At 37.1% G+C, this 22,186-nt stretch overlaps 1 protein-coding gene across 1 annotated transcript; it reads right to left on the bottom strand.

The window, feature by feature from the left end:
• Nucleotides 1-15,694: 15,694 nt before the first annotated feature.
• LOC134660570 (putative fatty acyl-CoA reductase CG8306) lies at nt 15,695-21,984 on the bottom strand. Its single transcript, XM_063516346.1, has 3 exons — nt 21,780-21,984; nt 20,996-21,247; nt 15,695-16,784 (listed from the first exon to the last, which is right to left on the bottom strand). Exons 1-3 carry the CDS (start codon nt 21,972-21,974, stop codon nt 15,699-15,701), a joined length of 1,533 nt encoding a protein of 510 aa, XP_063372416.1. The 5' UTR covers nt 21,975-21,984; the 3' UTR covers nt 15,695-15,698.
• Nucleotides 21,985-22,186: the final 202 nt, after the last annotated feature.

A 22,186-nucleotide genomic window follows, 5' to 3' on the forward strand; every position in this document is an offset into this window, starting at 1 on the left:
AAGTGTTCCGGACGTTTGTATTTTAGTTTTTATTTTATTTTGGGTAGTTCCATTTCATAACTGTTTTTTTTTAAAGATACGGAATATTTATTATAACTTACATATATACTTATATTTGTTATTTATTATATTTATTAACTTTATTGTTATTTTTCATAACTTTGACGATAAACAGGAAAACCCACCTCACCCCGTAGTCCCTCATATTTGGGGTGAGTTGGGTTTTCATACAAAGGTGATTTTGGAAGATTGTTGGATCGATTTTTTATTATGAGTATTACTATAGCTCCATTTTAAATTGGACTACATTATTTTTGTAGCAGCCTTAAAAATCCACCTCACCCCCCTTTCAACCCTTCTCTCCCCGCGATCCCTACTCACCCCATTTCACGGTACATCTGTAAGTAGTTCTGCTGTGACTGCACAATATCAGCTGTTTGTTATACGACAACTCTCTATTATCATTACGTAACATTTTCGTGTTCAGCCGAGCTTGACAGGTCGTGGCAAAAAAAGATAATGGTGGACGTGACAAAGCGGTAAAATGCGACACCGTGATAGTGATAACTGGAATTGTAAGTACCGATAGTTAGTAATTTCAAAGGCTATCGATTAGTCGAAGCGCTGGTGGCCTAGCGGTAAGAGCGTGCGACTTGCAATCCGGAGGTCGCGGGTTCGAACCCCGGCTCGTACCAATGAGTTTTTCGGAACTTCAGTACGAAATATCATTTGATATTTACCAGTCGCTTTCGGTGAAGGAAAACATTGTGAGGAAACCGGACTAATCCCAATACGGGCCTAGTTTGCTCTCTGGGTTGAAAGGTCAGATGGCAGTCGCTTTCGTATAAACTAGTGCCCACGCCAATTACTGGGATTAGTTGCCAAGCGGACTCCAGGCTCCCATGAGCCGTGGTAAAATGCCCGTACAATGCGAGGAAGAGATGATCGATTAGTCGAGGTGATTTTTAAAACGTGTGTTCTCGATTCCTCAATAACATCAGTTGTTTGCAGTACCTACTGCTGTTTTGCTCTTATGGGGGGTTTCAGAAAAAATGGTACCATTTAGTTTTTTTCGAAAAACCATTAACTTTTGGATTATTTAGACTCAGAATCATGAGTACTATTGAATGACACCAAGGAAAAAAGTGTCCCCAATTTTTCATACAAATTTTGGGTGTCAGTTTTGTAACGGTCCATACAAAATGTACCTATGTGAAAATGCGTTACAAAACTGTCATTTTTTTCTGATTTCTGATTCTGAGTTGAAATAACACCTAGCGGTCATATCTCTCGTAATAGACGCGTTTTGTTAGAGTGAATCTTCTGTTCCTAGTACTATTATTTACTCTGTGACTATGTATGTAGGTTTGAATCTCAGTAAGAGCTTTTAATGTGTGATAACTTGTTTAGATAAGCACTGAATGTATATCAATTTTATCAGTAGGTTTATCGTCATATATTTACTACTAACAATATTTTAACATTGATTGAGCTTACTGTAGAAATAGGTAAATTGTGTAAGATTGTTTCGTACCATTTATTTTTAATTTTTTCTACTCCCGTACTTTTATTTGTCATTTAAAGGGCCGTGCACACACCTTTAAAACCCTACCTTATAGTTGTCAAGACAAGTCTTTAGTCTATGCCCCAAAAAATAATTTGTGCATACACGCAGTATCTTTTTGGCTATTTTACGATATTTCGTGTAATGACCACTTAAAAAATACTGAATGAAATACAGTGTTGCCAACCTTATTTTAAATGTCATCTCTGACAAATAAGTGAACCATAGACATGTTTTTTTAAGTCCCACTAAAGAGCACGGTGTATATTTATAGGCAAAAATAAAACAAATGATGGTGTCCAAAAAAGGCCGTTATACAAAAATTATAAATATAAAAAATACTATAATCATACAAAGTTTTAAGTTAATTCTATTTTATATACACAAAGTCGTATAAATAAATAGTAAATAGTTTAGGCAGGTTTAGGTATCCAATCATAAGGACAAATTACCTAAACTATTACGTATTCCAATTAAGAGTAAATATTGTTATATTTTCCTTATGGTTAATGAGGAAATAAACAGATGATTTCTCGTTTCATATTAGCTCTAATATTATACTTATGCATGTCGCATCTTTTTCAATTCTATGGTACCGTAAAATGGGGTGAGTAGGGTTCGCGGGGAGAGTTGGGTTATGAATGGGGAGAGAAGGGTTGAAAGGGGGGTGAGATGAGTTTTTAAGGCTACTGCTACAAAAATAATGTAGTCCAATTTAAAATGGAGCTATAGTAATACTCATAATAATAAAAAATCGATCCAACAGTCTTCCAAAATCACCTTTGTATGAAAACCCAACTCACCCCAAATACGAGGGACTACGGGGTGAGGTGGGTTTTCCTGTTTATCGTCAAAGTTATGAAATGGAATTACCCAAAATAAAATAAAAACTAAAATACAAACGTCCGGAATACTTATTATATACACCATTCAGTTTGCATATGTAAAAATAAAATGTTATCGAGGTTTGAATGTCAGTTTTGCGCCTACTCACCCCATTTTACGGTACAAGTTTCCTGTACCTACGAATTATAATATCCGCTTGAAATTTATGATCTTCTATACCTAGTTTTCTTATAAACAAGATTATTATAATATAAACTCGTACAAATGCGTTCTAATTATAATCAATTTTTTTAGCATATTAAACATTGTGTAGGGATAGACACAAAATGTTATCGACTGTTTATCGATATCTATGAAATTGGCAGATAGCCAAACCTCTTAGGCTATGGTCAAGAATAAAGCTGTTATAAGTCGATAAAATTCTCGAAATATGTGGCTTTCTATTAGAAAAGGGGCCTAAAATGCTTCATGTGCAATAAGGACTTTTTTCTGATGGAATTTCAGATAATAAGGACCTTATTCTGTGACGGAAACCCATATATACTGGGTCAAGCAGATCTTGACAGTAGATAAAGGCGGCAAATTTGAAAAATGTAGGCGCGAAGGGATAGCGGCCCATAGAACATTTGAATTTCGCGCCTTTTTAGGGTTCCGTAGCCAAATGGCAAAAAACGGAACCCTTATAGATTCGTCATGTCTGTCTGTCTGTCTGTCTGTCTGTCCGTCTGTCCGTCTGTCCGTCTGTCCGTCTGTCTGTCTGTCCGTATGTCACAGCCACTTTTCTCCGAAACTATAAGAACTATACTGTTGAAACTTAGGAAGTAGATGTATTCTGTGAACCGCATTAAGATTTTCACACAAAAATAGAAAAAAAACAATAAATTTTTGGGGTTCCCCATACTTAGAACTGAAACTCAAAATTTTTTTTTTCATCAAACCCATACGTGTGGGGTATCTATGGATAGGTCTTCAAAAATGATATTGAGGTTTCTAATATCATTTTTTTCTAAACTGAATAGTTTGCGCGAGAGACACTTCCAAAGTGGTAAAATGTGTGTCCCCCCCCCTGTAACTTCTAAAATAAGAGAATGATAAAACTAAAAAAAAATATATGATGTACATTACCATGTAAACTTCCACCGAAAATTGGTTTGAACGAGATCTAGTAAGTAGTTTTTTTTATACGTCATAAATCGCCTAAATACGGAACCCTTCATGGGCGAGTCCGACTCGCACTTGGCCGCTTTTTTACTGACAAGATTTGCTTGATATTTAGGTTATGGGGTTTAGGGATGCCTAAATTTACGGAAGCCATAAGGACAGTCCTTGCTAAAGTTTTGCAAGTATCTTGATTAATCTGTGATTGGCAATTGGCATCTGTCATTTGGTTAATTAATTTTTAACCGCCTTTATAAAATTTATTACTTTGTTGGGGTACTTATATTTTTAAGGTATTATTGTTATACTTTTATACACACTTCATATCCACATTGTAATTGTATTTAACTAGGTCCCAATCTGAAGGGATTATAGAAAAAAATTGAACTCTGCGAATATTATAAGCATACCTATAGCACAGACAAGACATCCTCTAGACTGAGCATAGTAACGCTACCCCCTCTGCCACTATATACGGTAGTTTTACTCCATCTTTGGTCACCTTGTCCCCCCGCACCCCCGTATTTTTGGCAGCATCGGTTTCATGAAATAATTGCTCTAAACTCCGTCTAGAGGATTCCTAGTCTATGACCTATAGTAGGTATGTATTTGTTTTTTCTTTCGGGAAGGAGACTACAATAGTTTACTTAGTCAAGTTTTTTTATTCACCAGGTACTTATCTATTTTTAGAAAAGACTGTAGGTAAGGTAATAGTAATAGGCAGTGCCTATAAATATAAAATGTATGGCCAGTAATTGAATAGCATTTTCTAAGTGGCTTGCTAACGATTTACCGACAATTTTCTCAAATTTAAATTATGTTATTGGCTTAGATAATAAGTAGTTCACGTGGAAAGTCGTTACTGTTTTAAAGTGGATAAAGAATAGTAGATTGTTAACTAAAGAATGAAAGGCGATGTCAGTTGAGATAGTTTGGCGCTCGAAGGCAGTGAGAGCTCCAATAGTCCGAGGCTGAAATGATGCGTTTCGTTCGCTAAGGGTGCAAATGATTGTCATCTTAGCTAGGCCCCCAGATCCTCACCGAAGCCTACATGTGCTATAAACAATAAGTTTTGACATATGTGGCTTTCCTTGTCCTTACACTTCAAGTGCAATGAGGTACTTTTTATCTGGAATTCCATCAGAAATTCTTATAAAAAGGTCCTTATTAAGCATTAGGACCCTTCTCTGATGGAAAGCCACATATCATTCTGGAGCATAAGTACTATTAGTTATTCTGTGGCATAATAGCACATTTTTTTTTATTTGATAAAAGAGAAAAATAGAAGCGAGAAATCTAGTGTGACCCATAAAAGTTATCGTAAATAACTAAATATGCACATTTTTAGGCAGTGCCGGCCCGAGCCCTTGATCAGGGTAGAGCGAAATCGGGTTTTGGCGCCCTTCGTTGAAGTTTTCAAGCGTATTTTACAACCCCCCCCTCGCCACACTCGCGCCTTTTAAAGCTTTTTTTTTCATTTGCCATTTTGGCGCCCCCCTTGCCATCCGGCGCCTAGAGCGGCCGCTCCACTCGCTCTACCCTAGATCCGTCCCTGTTTTTAGGGTTCCGTAGCCAAGTGGCAAAAAACGGAACCCTTATGGATTCGTCATGTCTGTCTGTCTGTCCGTCCGTCTGTCCGTCCGTATGTCACAGCCACTTTTTTCCGAAACTATAAGAACTATACTGTTGAAACTTGGTAAGTACTTAGATGTATTCTGTGAACCGCATTAAGATTTTCACACAAAAATAGAAAAAAAAAACAATAAATTTTGGGGGTCCCCATACTTAGAACTGAACCTCAAAAAATTTTTTTTTCATTAGACCCATACGGGGGTATGGATAGGTCTTCAAAAATGATATTGAGGTTTCTAATATCATTTTTTTTTCTAAACTGAATAGTTTGCGCGAGAGACACTTCCAAAGTGGTAAAATGTGTGTCCCCCCCCCCCCCTGTAACTTCTAAAATATGAGAATGATAAAACTAAAAAAATATATGATGTACATTACCATGCAAACTTCCACCGAAAATTGGTTTGAACGAGATAGAGTAAGTAGTTTTTTTTTAATACGTCATAAATCCCCTAAATACGGAACCCTTCATGGGCGAGTCCGACTCGCACTTGGCCGCTTTTTCAATTTCAACCTGCTCATACAATGCAACGGCTAAACGAAAACAATGCCGTGTGAAATTGCAACGTAACCGCATCAAATTATCATAACTCGATAAAATGGTGTTTGTACTTATCGGGAAATTTATTTACGAAGAAAAAATCCACCATTATACACAAAACCGCCGTTTGAATCTATGTTTAGTCCTACGGTTTACTGGTACAGAATGTCATTTGGCATTAAGTACGCCATTTGTACATTGTTTTATGGTCCGGTGGTGTAAAAGAAACGCGCGTATATACCTTGTTTATTTTTTTCGGGGCAAGAAAACACGGAAAAGAAACTACACTTCTACATGAGTATTTTAAAGCATTTAATTAAAATTAATTAATTATATTGCAGTTTTATTTTCAATATTATAATTTAATTTAGTTTTTAATATCTTTAATTAGAGTAAGACCAAAGAAAGTCTGCAGCGCTAGATTAAAAGTAGTTTTTAAAAATCGGTATGCGACAACACCACAGAAAATGGATTAAATAGTCTTGATACTTGTGAAATTTCTACCATATTTACCGTCTATGAAAAAATTAAGCTGTATGCACAGCTTAATTTTTATGGTAAAATAAATTTCATTCCAACAATAGATGGACGACCGGTCTGGCCTAGTGGGTAGTGACCCTACCTGTGAAGCCGCGGTCCTGGGTTCGAATCCCGGTAAGGGCATTTATTTGTGCGATGAGCACAGATATTTGTTCCTGAGTCATGGTTGTTTTCTATGTATTTAAGTATTTGTATATTATATATATCGTTGTCTGAGTACCCACAACACAAGCCTAGAGCTTACCGTGGGGCTTAGCCAATTTGTGTAAAATGTCCTCTAATATTTATTTTTTTTATTTTATTTATTTATGTCACTATTAATATGTAGACTTATACTAATATTGATAAATAATATTGGGAGAATGTGACATTTGGCTTCATCAAAATTATTAAGCTTTTGTAATATCCGCGACGGCTGTAAATAGGTACAGAGGGCCTACCGCGAACACCGAAGTTCTCAATATGCGGACATCTTTCTCTTTTACTCCAATTAAGGCGTAATTACATTGACTTAGAAATTGCCCGAAATTTGCGAACTTAAGGTTTCGGAAAAACGAACGAACAATAAACATATATTAAAAATAAATTTTAGCTTTAACTAGTAGGTACCCATGCCGTGAGCATAAGCATGGAGGTTGTGGGTTCGAGCTCAAAACCCGGCTAGTACCAATGAGTTTCTCGAAATGTTAGAGGAAGTTAATAAGTATGCCTATACCTATTAGATGTGTTCAATTTGCTGTGAAACCTTAGTCTAAACCAATATTATATTATCTAAGTACCTTCTTAGATAATATGTGATCTTAATACTTCACCATATGTACCTCATATGGTGAAGTATTAAGATGTTTTATTCCACTTACCCGTCATCAACTCCAAATTTTGTAAACATTGTCGTTTTTCAGCTTGAATCACCTCGTGCTGACTTTTTACAAGTGTAAAATTATTCGTCATGCGGAAAAGTAACTCCCGCACGCCGGTTTTGTAAGGTTTCACCATGTTTATTCCGTTCATCACAAAACACAACGAATATTTAAACGATTTTGACAAACACATACCATAGTGCATGACGTTTACTGACTGCTAAAAAACATTGCCATATGTAGTTTTTTAATTCGCTGTCAAATTATTGCGCTGCAGACTTTCTTTGGTTTGACTCTATCTCCAACTGTTTTTTTCCCTAGAAGTGTTTCTCACGCCCCATAGTTTCTTTTGCCCTCTTTAAAATTTAAAGAAAAAGTAAATAAATAAAAGTGACACGACTAAATTCACGTGTCTGTATACTCTGTATTATCACGATATTAAACCGAAACCCATTAAAATTTAACGACGAACGTAAACTCCTAAAACGCCGGCTGAGAATACGTTTGTGCCATATCCATTTTTGAGCAAAATCGTTTTTTAATGATTTCTAAAATAACAAAAAATATGCTATAATTGACACTAATCGGTTTTTGAAAAAACATATTTTTCAAAAATGTTGTGCCATATCCGCATTTTACTATAGGATAATTACACTCTGTTAACAGAAAACTATCACAAAAATGTGACATATCCAAAACTTTTGTGTCATATCATACATTGTACGTTTAACATTTACCTACTCATCAAAAACGGATATGGCAATTTAGTTTAGTTTAGTTTAGTACTAAACATATGTGCCTAAATGATAAATATATTCAATATTTCCTAAATGTAAAACTTTTCGCTCTCCTGTAAACCAATGTAAGTGGCGTATGGTACAAACGTATTCTCACCCAGCGAAAAATGTGTCTCTAATTTTAATACATACCTTTTACACCATATCACTGCACTACACTTTTTAAAACATCCTTGTCTGTGCACTCGCGAATTTCCCGCGTTTTCGTGACGCGCGCCGCCGGTAGCGTTCGGAATTCAAATAAATTATCCAAGATGGCGGCCGATGACAGAAAAGCGCTAGAGATGGGGTCAGCTCTGAAAAAAGTATCGATACCATTTTCAGCGCGATGTAGCTTATACTTGGTCAAACCAAATTGTCAGTAAATAAGAATAAAAAAACTAGTGTAAGACAAAGTAGTATGATTCTCTCTATCTATGTTTGAAATGAGACAGTCGTTTGACAAACTATAGCTATATCACACACAATATCTACTACATAGGTAACCTAATGCTAGTCATGCTACTAAGTTTATTGTGTAAAAATATAGCTACGAGTATTTTTGTTATTTTTCATTTTTACTTTTAATCCTGTGTCAAAAGATGGCAGTAAATACTGTGATTACAAAATTTACTATGACAATAAGCCTCTATACACTATATTCTCTTTGATTTGAGTAAGTATACTGAAGTGTACTCCTCCTCCAATTGAGGGGGGATTTAAATCTTCTCGAGACTAAGGTGTAGGGTTGGAGTTGGTGTAGTTTTATTTGACGTTCATAAGCGCATTGTAATATGCCTACTTCAATAAACTATAGTTTGTCAAATGTCAAAGGACTGTCTCATTTCAAACATAGACAGAGATAATCATACTATCTTTGTCTCACACTAGTACTAGCACCCAAAAGAAAAGGATGGGTATAGATTTTTGGTTCTTATTTACTGACAAATTGGTTTGACCAACTATAGTTTATTATGCAGTAAACTAACGTGGAAGTGTGCGTATAATGAAGAATTAATCTTGATACTTTTAATTATATCGACACATTAATTCAAGCACTGTCCCACCATCACCCACATAATGACAGGGGTGGCAATCGTCAGACAAGTCACGGCAATTTGTAATGAACCATAATACGACGGGACAAAGTTCACAGTCGCATGTAATCACATAAGTGTGTGACAACATTTCATGGTGAACATGAACTGTCTTGGGGGGTCAAAGATATCGATGCGGACAAAGTATCTAAAATATGTATACACGAGCTTCATGTTTCAGTAATTTTAACTTTATTTCGACTTCGACTGCACATAAGTACAAAATTCAAGAACTTTGATTGTTCCACCTTTCTAGCGTAAGAGAACTGTTTAAAAGAATAGAGGTAAACGGGACACTTTGGAGCTTTTCAATCTCGTACCTTACTTAGGCAACTCAGCTTCGTTGCCTAAATACGGTACTCGACTGAAAAGCTCTCCTCTCCATTATATCACGATCGTATAAAATACTATTATTCTTACGTTTTAAAAACACTGTACTTTTTAACGAAGTCGTGCTGCCATCTGTTGTCAAGTAGCACTTTTTCAACCTCTGTGTAGAGTCGGTATAAGCTAACTCTGCATGAAAAATATGACATTTATAATGAAACTGCCTCACTTTTTTCTGTTCAAATCATTGCAAAGTTAGCTTAGACGGATCCTATGTGTTTTTAAAATCATTTTTTTTGACGTAGTCAGTACTGCCATCTGTTGTCGAGTAGTGCTTTCATTCAAACATTTGTGTGCGTGATGGTGGCAATGGTGGTTATGTTAATTTTATGAAATACCGTGGAAATAGGTAGGTACTTAATTAATTTGCAAAAGATCACTATCATGGGCTCTCGTTTGATCTGTCCTAAAAACGACACCACGTTTTTGTGAAATGGTGATTATCAAACATATTTTTTAAGCCCCGACGCAAAAAGAGGGTTGTTATATGTTCATGCGGGTTTTTTTTTTACGTAGAAATGTAGAAATCGATCCGCTGGAAGAGTATCTGATCAGCTCTTTTCCAAAACTCTTGTTGTTTAAATTGTTTTTTTTTTTGGAATATAGCGCAGGGGTTTTTTTATATATTATAATTAATATTTTATAATATATACGTTACATATCATTATTTTTTGCTTTTCCCTCAGTAATTTGTGGTTAAAACTCTTCAGATCCCTCGTACCTTTGTTTCCCATATAGAAATAAAACAAGACATTTAAAAAATAAACATTTATTAACGACCACCTCCACAATATTTAAACATACCTACCTACATTACAAAAATAAAAAAAATTAATAGTCTTTCAATATTTTTTACTGAGTATAATTCCCGTTTCTATATGATAAAGGGAACTTTATATAAAAAAAAAGTTTAGGATTGGGACAGATGAACTACTTATATTTCAACTGCAATGTATAAAATATACTTCGCCCTCGCAGTAAAGAGTGAATTTACATGCAGTTCAACCTTTCGATATCACTCTTCATACATTTAAAAACCATACACAGTGACCTGTTTCTATTGCTTTAAAATGTATGACTTTCTTGTCTTTTGATAGATTACTGGGAAGACACACTGAATACATATATTCAGGGTTCGAAATATTATAGTCTTTGATAATTATCCGATAAATATCGGATAATTATCCCAAGTATGGTTGGTGCTATATTTATTTTCTTTGAATTCTTTGATAATAAAAAATAATGATTGGGGCGTTTTTTATTTATTTATTTATTTATTTATTTATTTATGTTAAGGAGAACCAACAGCTACAAACTTTAAATAGATAGTAATATTAAAAACAGGAAGCCAATTACAGGAACTCACAGGTAGTTACAAAGTATTAAATTTAAAACTAATGCTAGCACCTACGCACACACACATGCGTACAAAAAGAGAAGGAAAAAAAGAGAAAAAAAACATAATTGAAAATGGCAATAGAAGCCTTACAATAGATCCTAAGTTTAATAAGTTTAATACCTACTTAGTACATTAGCGCCTGGAATGTCAGAGGTCTCAAAATTCGAGCGATGAAAACAAAATAAAGTAAAATTATCATAACGGTATACAGTTAAATAATACATAATTATGTAATGTCGCTATCAAGGCGCCAATACACTTAGTTGAATAAATTAATTTTAATGCATTTTGCTCGCCTAATTAGAAAAAAAAACAAAAAGTATACATGAATTAAATACATTGGTAGGAAGGTCGCTCACATAAAACACCGCTCAACCAAACTATGCCTTACATTGGGAACTTTACAATTGAATATATCGATATCAAGTTCCTTCGACAGCTCATTGAGCCTTCGACTCGCACGAACTAGGAAGCTATTCTGTCTATACTTGGAGGATGCAGTCTTAACAGATAATGGGGGATAGTACCTTTTAGAACGATAGGGAGTATTGAAAGAAAGTTTACCAAGTAGCTCGGAACAGTCAGTTACGCCACTGGTGATGTTCAGGAGAAAAGTAATGTCAGATATATCACGTCTTTTTCGCAAAGGGACTAGATGGTGTTTCTTACAAATACTTAAATAATTGGATGAACTATAGGGATATTTCAGTTTATAGCATAAATATTTTATAAACTTTTTCTGAACGCGTTCAATTCGGTCAATGTAAGTATTATAGCAAGGCCTGTGACGCGTACTCCAGTTTACTCCTGACATATGCGCAATATAGCACTTTAAGGGTTTTAGCTTGGGTGAAGTATACAGAATTTCGCATTATAAAACCTAGCGCTTTTAGTGCTCCACTAATAATATTATCTATATGCTTGTCAAATATAAGTTTAGAATCGTGAATAACACCCAAGTCCTTCATATACGTTATTTTCTCGAGCGGGTAGCCCTTTATTATATATGATGTGGGAGTTACATTGCGTTGACGGGAAAATGTTAACGAAAAGCACTTGGAGGGATTAAGCTCTAACTTATTTATTCCACAGTACTCATCAAGACGTTCTAGATCGGATTGCAATAACATTGAGTCATAATTGGATTTTATATTTTTAATGATTTTCATGTCATCCGCAAAACAAAGAAGTTTAGAGTGCAAAAAAACACTTGCCTATATCGTTAACAAAAATGTTGAATAATAACGGACCGAGCAGGGACCCTTGAGGGACGCCGCTTGGGACTGACACCCATCCAGATATATAGTTATTGACTACGACAGCCTGAGACCTATTATTGATATACGAGGAGAACCACCTCAGTAAATCCCCATGTATTCCCATGTCATATAACTTGGATATCAGTAACCTATGATCAATCCTATCGAAACACTTGCTGTAGTCAGTATATATGACGTCTACCTGAAGGCCACCATCCAATGCTTCAGTGACATAATCATTCAGTAAAACAAGATTGGATACAGTTGACCTTCGTTGCAAAAAACCGTGCTGATAATCATTAAAAGAATGTTTAAAAGTATCGTATACTTGTTTAAATACAATTTTTTCAAGTACTTTAGAAATTATACACAATTTCGATATCGGTCTATAATTAGTTATTTCCGTTTTCGGACCCTTTTTATGCACGGGGGTGATAAAAGCCGACTTCCATATTGAGGGTATTGAGCACTCGGCGAATGAACGCTGAAAGAGTAAAACAATGGGACACACCAAGCTCTTAGCACAGTTAATTAGGAACTGGGCAGGTAGCTCATCAGGTCCCGCTGACTTTGAGGGATCTAATTTCAGTAATATATTAGTGACAACGTCAGGATTAATTTCAATGCTATTTAAGCTAGCCTCTGAGTCATACCTAGTAGGATAGGGTGAGTCGATATTTACGCTTGAGGCTGCGAAGGTGGTAGAAAAATAATCTGAGAAAGCATTACAAATATCTAAACCTGAATTAAATATTCTGTTACCATAGTTAAGGCTGCTGGGTAAACCCTGAGAGGATGCACGAGACTTCACAAACGACCAAAATTGTTTTGGGTTAGTGGTAATATTTTTTTCCATCTGGTGCATATACGAAGTAAAACATGTATCTTCTAATTTGCGTACTTTTTCTCTAAGAAAGTTATATGAAACTAAATCTGATAAATTCTTGTATATTTTATATTTCTTCAAATATTTGTATTTTTCCTTGATTGCTTTTTTCAATGAGAGGGAATACCATACCGGATAATTATCCTTTTTAATTGTTTTACTGGGTATAAATTTATTCCTAAGTTTTTTAAAAGTTACGTAAAAGAAATCCAAAGCTTGATCTAAAGTACGGTCAGAAAACTCATTCTCCCAATTAACAGTCGCTAGCTCATTATTAATAGACGTGTAGTCACCTTTGTTGTAAAAATATTTAACCCGAGGGGCTGTATGAAGCGGGACGACAGTGGTAAGCTTAATTCGAATAGTTAAGGGCTCATGATATGGGTCGATAGGAACTAGGGGTGCAGCACAACCGCTAACGCGTAAAAAATCATTAGATAATACTAAGTCCAGTAATTTACCGAACCGGTTTAAAATATATTTTAGGTTATTACAAATCGATAAATATCAGGCATAATAATCACGATAATTATCCAGATAACTATCATTGATAATTATCCTTTCGAACCCTGCTTATATTGTCATTTACCTTAGGACTACGGTCATAGAGAAAAAAATACATAGAGTGCTCACTCCATACATCAGTTTTAGTACCAAAAAGACTATTTAGCATCTAGCATCGAGTAGCGGAACTATCAGTACTGCTACTTGACAACAGATGTAGCACCGACCGGAAAGCCTTATCTCAACAGCATAAGACTTTCCGGTCGGTGCTACATCTATTGTCAAGTAGCAGTACTGATAGTTCCGCTACTCGATGCTAGACGTAGACACTGAAATTAATAGTCTGAACTGATGTATGGAGTGAGCACTCTTGTCTTATTATATTTCTCTATGCTACGGTAAAGTTAAAAGAAAGTTATGAACGTAAATGCTTCGAGCAACACCGGCTTCCGACACGTCGGAAGGGAGTAGACCAAGCGATATCTTAGCGTACAAATCGGTCTGCCATTTTTGCGGGGGGAAACGTGCACACAGTCGCACTTCTCACTAACTACTATACAAAATTCAATCTGTAATTACGACACAAATAGGTACATAGAAAATGACACACGTCAAAGACAAATCTTGCACACCTCGATCTCTTTTTGTGTACGGGTGAGTAACAACACACATTACACGCACCGCGCTATGCCCAGTTGGACATGTGCCTCGGCATAGAGAAAAAAATACTACAGTGCTCACTCCATACATCAGTTTTAGTACCAAAAAGACTATTAGCATCTAGCATCGAGTAGCGGAACTATCAGTACTGCTACTTGACAATAGATGTAGCACCGACCGGAAAGTCTTATGCTGTTGAGATAAGACTTTCCGGTCGGTGCTACATCTATTGTCAAGTAGCAGTACTGATAGTTCCGCTACTCGATGCTAGATGTAGACACTGAAATTAATAGTCTGAACTGATGTATGGAGTGAGCACTCTTGTCTTACTTATTTCTCTATGGCCTCGGCAGAGGGGAAATAGTGCGAATGCCGACTCCCATCCCAGTGTTGCTCGAAGTATAGGTAAGTGACACAAGTTTTGAACAAATTTTTAATAAATAAGTCAATCTTTGGAGCAAGTCCTGTCCCTGTCAACAATCGTATTTCAATTAACAAAAGTTATAGCCTTGTTAAATCTATTTCTGTAATAATAACAAGTGTATTGTATATAAATATCATTTATAATTATAACAACGAAACTATAGTACCAAATTAAAATTACCTTTGTCCGTACTAAATAAAATAAAATAATATTTATAACAAACTTATTGTTAAATTAACATAATTATGTATGTCGTTACCTATAAAAAAACTTTTGTGGGCGATTGAAACGGCCTAAGCACCCTTTTTATATGTCACGATACATTAATAAGTACGTAGGTCGTAAAGCATTATATTATAATTAAAGTATCAAACCATCTGTACGTACATTTCTTATAATATAAAGTTAATTGAAATAAAGCGCACAGTACTTCATGGTATGGTTAGGTTAGGTTTGACTTTTTCATGACGTGGCCAACCGATCACTTCATGAAATCATTCCCACATCATGAATTTTTTTTATTTTTTTTTCAACAAAGTATTGTTTATTTATTTATTGACTAACTTACATTTACAGTTAAACCAGACATGTAAGTTATATTTAAACTTAGAGTCAGACCGAGAAAAGTCTGCAGCGATATTGATAGCCCACGCAGTGCAAGTGTCATTTTAAACGTCAAACTTCTTTGAATTTATGACGTGTAAATAACACTTGCACTGCGTGGGCTATCAAAATCGCTGCAGACTTTTCTTGGTCTAATTCTATACATATTAGGTTCGCTAAACTTACGTTTAACCAATGATATTATATAACCATAGATAGGTTATACTCATACTTGAGGAGCACAAAAAATACTTCCATATTTATTTCTGTGCCTACGAAGAAATCTGTTATTTTTGATTAATTATCTCATTCCATCATCTTTGTCACACTCGTTGTTAAACATAAGGTCGTCTCTTCTCTTTCGGTGTGCGGGAGCTCGTTAGCACGTGCACATTTCTCGCTTGTCCAGCCGCGACTAAAGGCAACTTGTCCAATTTGTCACAAGGTAAGCGCTTCAATTTTGGGACGCCTATAACCTCTTGAGTTATAAATCATTGCGTTTAACGGCGAAAATGATCATGTCTAAGATACTCCACGAAACTTACAACTAAAGCTAAAAAACAGTCTATAAATAACTGTATAAAATATATAACGCCGGCACACACCACGCACTTTGTGTCATGGTTAAACCAGTCAAGCAAGCTACGATATACCAGAAAAGATAAATTATCAAAAGCTGCCAAATTACGTGAAGCACCAGCAATATAGTATCTTTTCCTCTCGCTGCCTCTAAAGTAGATTCTTTCTCACGATTTAGATATCTTCTTACACCCAAATGCAAAGCGGTAAAGTAAGATCTCCATTCAATATCAGATATATCTATATAGAACACCTTACTGTCAGTGCTATTCATTTTACTAGCTAGCTCAATAGAATTAGTATTGTGGAACTTCCATTCAGTAAAGATAAACTTTTCAAGTCTGTTTAGAGAGTTCCAAACGTTTCTATGTAATCTAAACAGGATAGGGCGGCCTCCTGTCACACGTAAAAGCAAATCTAGGAGAATTGCTGGTATGAAGTGGACAAAGATGGCGGAAATTCTGAACATTAGGAGGGAATTGACGAATTTGAGATGCGGATACCAAACGGCGCTTTTCAACGGGTATTTGTGTAATGTTTCATTAATAGTATCTTCAAGCATCGCCCAGCGGTAAGGCTTTTGAGTTGACGAAGTGCAATGGTATATAGCAAGCAGACCTGTGTTAGATTTTGCAGATTGAAAACCAGCTACCAACAGTTCGTTAACCACTACATCTACAGGAATATAATCCGCGATGTTATTGACAGCTAGCGGCAGTCTTCGGACAACGCCTTTTGAGGCACCCATTAGGAAACCTTGAGGCCCAACTTTTGAACAGGTCCAACCGGGAACCGGCTCTTTCCAAGCAGCGACGATCATACTAGGTCTCACTATAGTACACGGGAATTTGTCAGCATACTTCGCGACCTCATGTTCAGCTAAATGCTTAGTGAAAGTGTAAGAGTTTGGATGTGTTTTCAACAGTTTTGGTTCAACAACGGAAAGGGCTTCGTCAGAAAGGGTGTCGACTAAGGCTAAGACTTGTTCGACGTCTTCTGGTGCGTCGTAAAGCTTTTCTCTAGCCTCGTGGAGGTAGGAGTTGACGTACGCTGATGATACGTGGACCATGACCTGAAATGAGATGTTTGTTGTTAGTGTCTTTCTCATGACGTAAGTTAAACGTACGAATGATCGACATGCTAATGCCCAATAGATGCTGTCACCTCTATTGACAATGACTTAAGTTTCAAGATGACATGTACTGGGACTGTGTCGAGCACCAGTACGTTTACCTTAGGTAGAGATAGATTACGGATGAATCAAGCTAGAATTTAACGATCCCGGTCAGGGCTGAGCGACACTTCAGTTTTGTGTTTTGTATTTTGTATAGAAAGTGGTCACCGATCACTCGTCGTAGAACTTATAGAATACGAAGCAAACCAAAGAACAGAGATGAAGATGTAGAAAGACACAAATAAAAACCTAATTCAGTCAGCTAGTCAGCTAATTAACATCGCTAATTTGAATTAAGTTAAGTACCTAAATAAAAATATATTGTATATACTATACTATTAATCCTAAAACTCAACTACCTTCTACTAGAATATCACCGTATAAACAACCGCCTGAGATAAGTGGTAGCTGGTAGACCTAAAACTCGTTCTGCGCCATGCCCGGTCCAAAGATCCATCACATTCGAAGCGTTACTACGCCGTTAGACATGTTAGACGAACCATGACCTAAACGGGGGGTCATTGCTTTTCTCATGAAACAGGGGCCTGATCCCATTTTATTATACTTATAGTTCATTATTTAGTTACTAGTGGCTCTGTGAGCTTTAGACCTTGCGAGCATATTAGCTTAAAACAAAATAAATGCATTTATGACTCCGCCATTTAAAAGAAAACAAAAACTGAATCGATAAGAAAATCTATATCATTATTGAACCAGCAAAATTTCACGATAATCGGCTGTAGAGGCCTGTAGAGTAGATATCCAGACATACGAAAGCATTTTTATCCAAGCAGCCGGCCTAGCCAAGGCAGTGGCGTAGCTAGAGGATATGGCGCCCGGGGCAGGTACCAAATTTGCGCCCCCCCCCCCCAAACGAAATGAACTAACGAAAGGGTTACTTTTTACTTATTAAAGTTTACTTTTGATTTAGGCAAAAAAGTGTTTTTAGGGTTCCGTAGCCAAATGGCAAAAAACGGAACCCTTATAGATTCGTCATGTCTGTCTGTCTGTCCGTCCGTCTGTCTGTCCGTCCGTATGTCACAGTCACTTTTTTCCGAAACTATAAGAACTATACTGTTGAAACTTGGTAAGTAGATGTATTATGTGAACCGCATTAAGATTTTCACACAAAAATAGAAAAAAAAACAATAAATTTTGGGGGTTCCCCATACTTAGAACTGAAACTCAAAAAACGTTTTTTCATCAAACCCATGTATGTGTCCTATCTATGGATAGGTCTTCAAAAATGATATTGAGGCTTCTAATATCATTTTTTTCTAAACTGAATAGTTTGCGCGAGAGACACTTCCAAAGTGGTAAAATGTGTGTCCCCCCCCCCCCCCCCTGTAACTTCTAAAATAAGAGAATGATAAAACTAAAAAAAAATATATGATGTACATTACCATGCAAACTTCCACCGAAAATTGGTTTGAACGAGATCTAGTAAGTAGTTTTTTTTTAATACGTCATAAATTCCCTGAATACGGAACCCTTCATGGGCGAGTCCGACTCGCACTTGGCCGCTTTTTAGGGTTCCGTAGCCAAATGGCAAAAAACGGAACCCTTATAGATTCGTCATGTCTGTCTGTCTGTCCGTCTGTCTATCCGTCCGTATGTCACAGCCACTTTTCTCCGAAACTATAAGAACTATACTGTTGAAACTTGGTAAGTAGATGTATTCTGTGAACCGCATTAAGATTTTCACACAAAAATAGAAAAAAAACAATAAATTTTTGGGGTTCCCCATACTTCGAACTGAAACTCAAAAAATTTTTTTTCATCAAACCCATACGTGTGGGGTATCTAAGGATAGGTCGTCAAAAATGATATTGAGGTTTCTAATATCATTTTTTTCTAAACTGAATAGTTTGCGCGAGAGACACTTCCAAAGTGGTAAAATGTGTCTCCCCCCCCCCTGTAACTTCTAAAATAAGAGAATGATAAAACTATAAAAAATATATGATGTACATTACCATGTAAACTTCCACCGAAAATTGGTTTGAACGAGATCTAGTAAGTAGTTTTTTTTTTATACGTCATAAATCGCCTAAATACGGAACCCTTCATGGGCGAGTCCGACTCGCACTTGGCCGCTTTTTAGTCCATCGGTGGCTAACAAGCTTACGACACACCTGATGGTAAGCCGTCACCGCCTCCTATGGACGTCTACACTCCAGGGGCGTTACATGATGCGCGTTGCCGACCTTTTTAAAACTTATGCACTTCTTTTTTGAACTTGACTTGAAGATTCAATATCGCTTGTAAGTTTGGAATCGTAGACTATTCATAGCGCGCCTTTGGACTGATTTGAAGGGACCAAGGTGGCATCTAGGTGCTCCTGCCCAAAGGTGACAGCAGTACTCATTATATGGGCAGATCCATGGTCGTACGCAGCATTTTTAAGGGGTGGGGCAGAAGTAGGGGAGGCTGGGGACGTTGTAACAGGGTACGGTTGAAACAGAGTTTCTTAGCTTATGGTCAGAGACCAGGGTGGGACAACTGCCCCACCTTGCCCCACCGTGGGTACGCCTATGGATCTGTCTGCCCCAGAGTAAAGTATCGCCTCCCTTTTGAGCACACCGAGTTTTTTGGATACGAGCGCAGCCTACCCAGAAAGGTGGCTACGAAATTATTGGACGTCACTGATGGAGATGTCAACACCGAGGCTCCCAATACTCCCTGACATGGGAAGGGTTGTGCCTTGAAAAATGAGGTTTTCTTAGCGGTAAACGCGCAAAATTGAGCCTTGGTGGGATTGAATTGGACTAAATTCTCCCGATCCCACACCGAAACTCTGGATAGAATGCTCTCAATACCTGACACAGGTTTTTAACGGCATTCTTGTATCACAGAACGAGCGATGTTGGCACGGCATGTGTTATACAGGTTGGTCCAAACCTTGCCGTCCAAAATTTTTTTTTAGATTCCTCACGCTGTGGGCTATCAGAATATGTATGTTAGCCGACTTTTCGTAGTTTTCGAATTATGATTTTTATTACTTTTAGCTTTTGTTCAGAAATTCCGGGGTGAAGCAATTATTTATTAAAAAAACTATTGAACTTTTTTGAATATTTCTTTTTGTAACATAATCCTTTACAAACGGCGCAGTTGCTAAAATAAAATCAGCATCCTCACTTGACTGAGTTGGGAAAAAAAGACAAACTTTTACGTTCAAGCATGTCAAGCTTAGATGATGCCCTTACCTAAATAAATAAAAAATACAAGCGATTTCAAGGACTTTTGGTTATTTTAGAAACTGCAGACCCTACGTTTTTTTAAAAGGTCAAAAAAGTGATACTTTATAGTTATAATTTGTCAGAGTCGCCGGTTAAAGGAACTGAGGTGGAAAGCTTCCAAATTAGTAATTCATTACAAAAATCCTCTTTTGTTATTTCTACTATTATTTTATGGGGTCACTTCCCTATCGCTATTTCATGTTATCAGTGCAAATACCACGAACAATTATTAGAAGGCATAAAAGCAACGCAAAGCTTCACCCCGGAATTTCTTAACAAAAGTTAAAAGTTAAACTCGAAAACTACGAAAAATCGGCTAACATACATGGGGTATATTCTGATAACCAACGACGAGGACTCTAAAAAAATTTTTTTGAGGTCAAGGTTTGGACCACACTGTATACAGGGCACAGGATGGCTAAAAAATAACTGCATTTCCGTTGCCAGGGAGGTTTTGGGATTATACTGAGCAATTTTTACTATGAGACCAACCCCCAACCAAGTAGCGAAAAAAAAAATTTACTGTTGTGTACATTTTGGCTGGTCCATTTTCTATGGGAGGTCTTTTGCCCATTTTGGCGCCCCCCCTTGGACGGCGCCCGGGGCACGTGCCCCCCCCAGCCCCCCCCTAGTTACGCCACTGAGCCAAGGTGACAATCGACAATCTCTTCCATATTAGAGCGACAGTGACAGTTGCGTTTCGATCGCCACGGAGCGTTAGCGATTGACACGTTGGCTACGCGGCCTGAAAAGGAGACCTTCGCTAACGTTCGGTCAACAAGTGCATAAAAAAAGAAAAAATAATATAATAAAAACGGAGAAAAAAAAAAAACTGAAAAAAAAAAAAAAAACGAGCTGAGCTTTAAAACATACCTTCAAATTTTTAGCCTGCCCAGCCAGCTCCATCACTCTTCTCGTCCCAAGAACATTAATCCTCGCTGTCGGCTTTAAGCCCTCCTCAAAATCCAACGTAGCAGCCGAATGTATGATGACGTTGACATTGTCGACCAGCAGCTGACGGTCTTCAGCGCTGAGTCCCAGGTTTGGTTCCCCGACGTCGCCGGCCACGGGGACTAGTTTCTTGAAGATGTCGGGCGTGTTGGTTTTGAGGAGAGTTTCGAAGATCTGTAATGTGAGAAATTTAATTAAAATTGTGAGAATAGTTCTTTGACTATTTGGGAAGTGCAAACTGATAGAAACATTCTTAAGGTTGCCGTACCACTGAGACAGACATAAGCGGAGATGAGAAGGGAAGCGAGTCTCTTCTCATCTCCATCTTAGTGGAAAGGCAACTTAAAGTAGACCTTACCAGCCATATTCGAACTTTAAGATACGTCAATTATTAGGTATTGAAACGATATGGATTGGATATGTCATCAGTGTCAAACAAGTGTCAAAAGTGACGTTTTTGGCTGTATGTCTTTGCAATAAGATTTTCCGTGAAAATACACTACATCTGTAGATCTGCACATTGATTCTTTTTCTATTAAGCTTTCCCAATTGGTACCTACTCAATTAGTTCCTCGGAATCTCCGCAATCCAGGGGGGACATTTTTCCTTCCTAAGTATTTGGGGTAGATGTAATATGTATATCTTAGATATACACTGCCCACTCTGGGCTTAGACTAATGAGTTTTGGAATTAAAGTAATTCTCACCGGATTCTTCGGAAACTCCTCAAGCCGTTCCTCAATCTTCTTCCCTTTCTTCGGCCGCATCAGCAGGTACACCTTGCCAGCGTCAGGTAGACTCCTCAGGATCCTGTCCAGCAGGCACAGCCCTACGAAGCCAGTGCCGCCGGTGATGAAGAAGTTCTTTCCGGCGTAGAAGGCGCGCACTTGGGAGTCGGCCATCTTGGATTCTGGAAAATAAAAATGGTGGTTAATAATAATCATATATTATCATAATAGACAATAAATAAAATAAAAAAATTACATTAAAATCAACTATAGGTACCTACTCTTAAAACTAAACACTACTACTAAATATTAATCTAAACTAACAACTAACAAGTACTAAACCTATCCACCAAACTCGCCCCGCGCCCCTCCAGACGCAAAGGAAA

Source organism: Cydia amplana, chromosome 27, assembly GCF_948474715.1.
Source record: "Cydia amplana chromosome 27, ilCydAmpl1.1, whole genome shotgun sequence".
NCBI lineage: Eukaryota > Metazoa > Arthropoda > Insecta > Lepidoptera > Tortricidae > Cydia > Cydia amplana.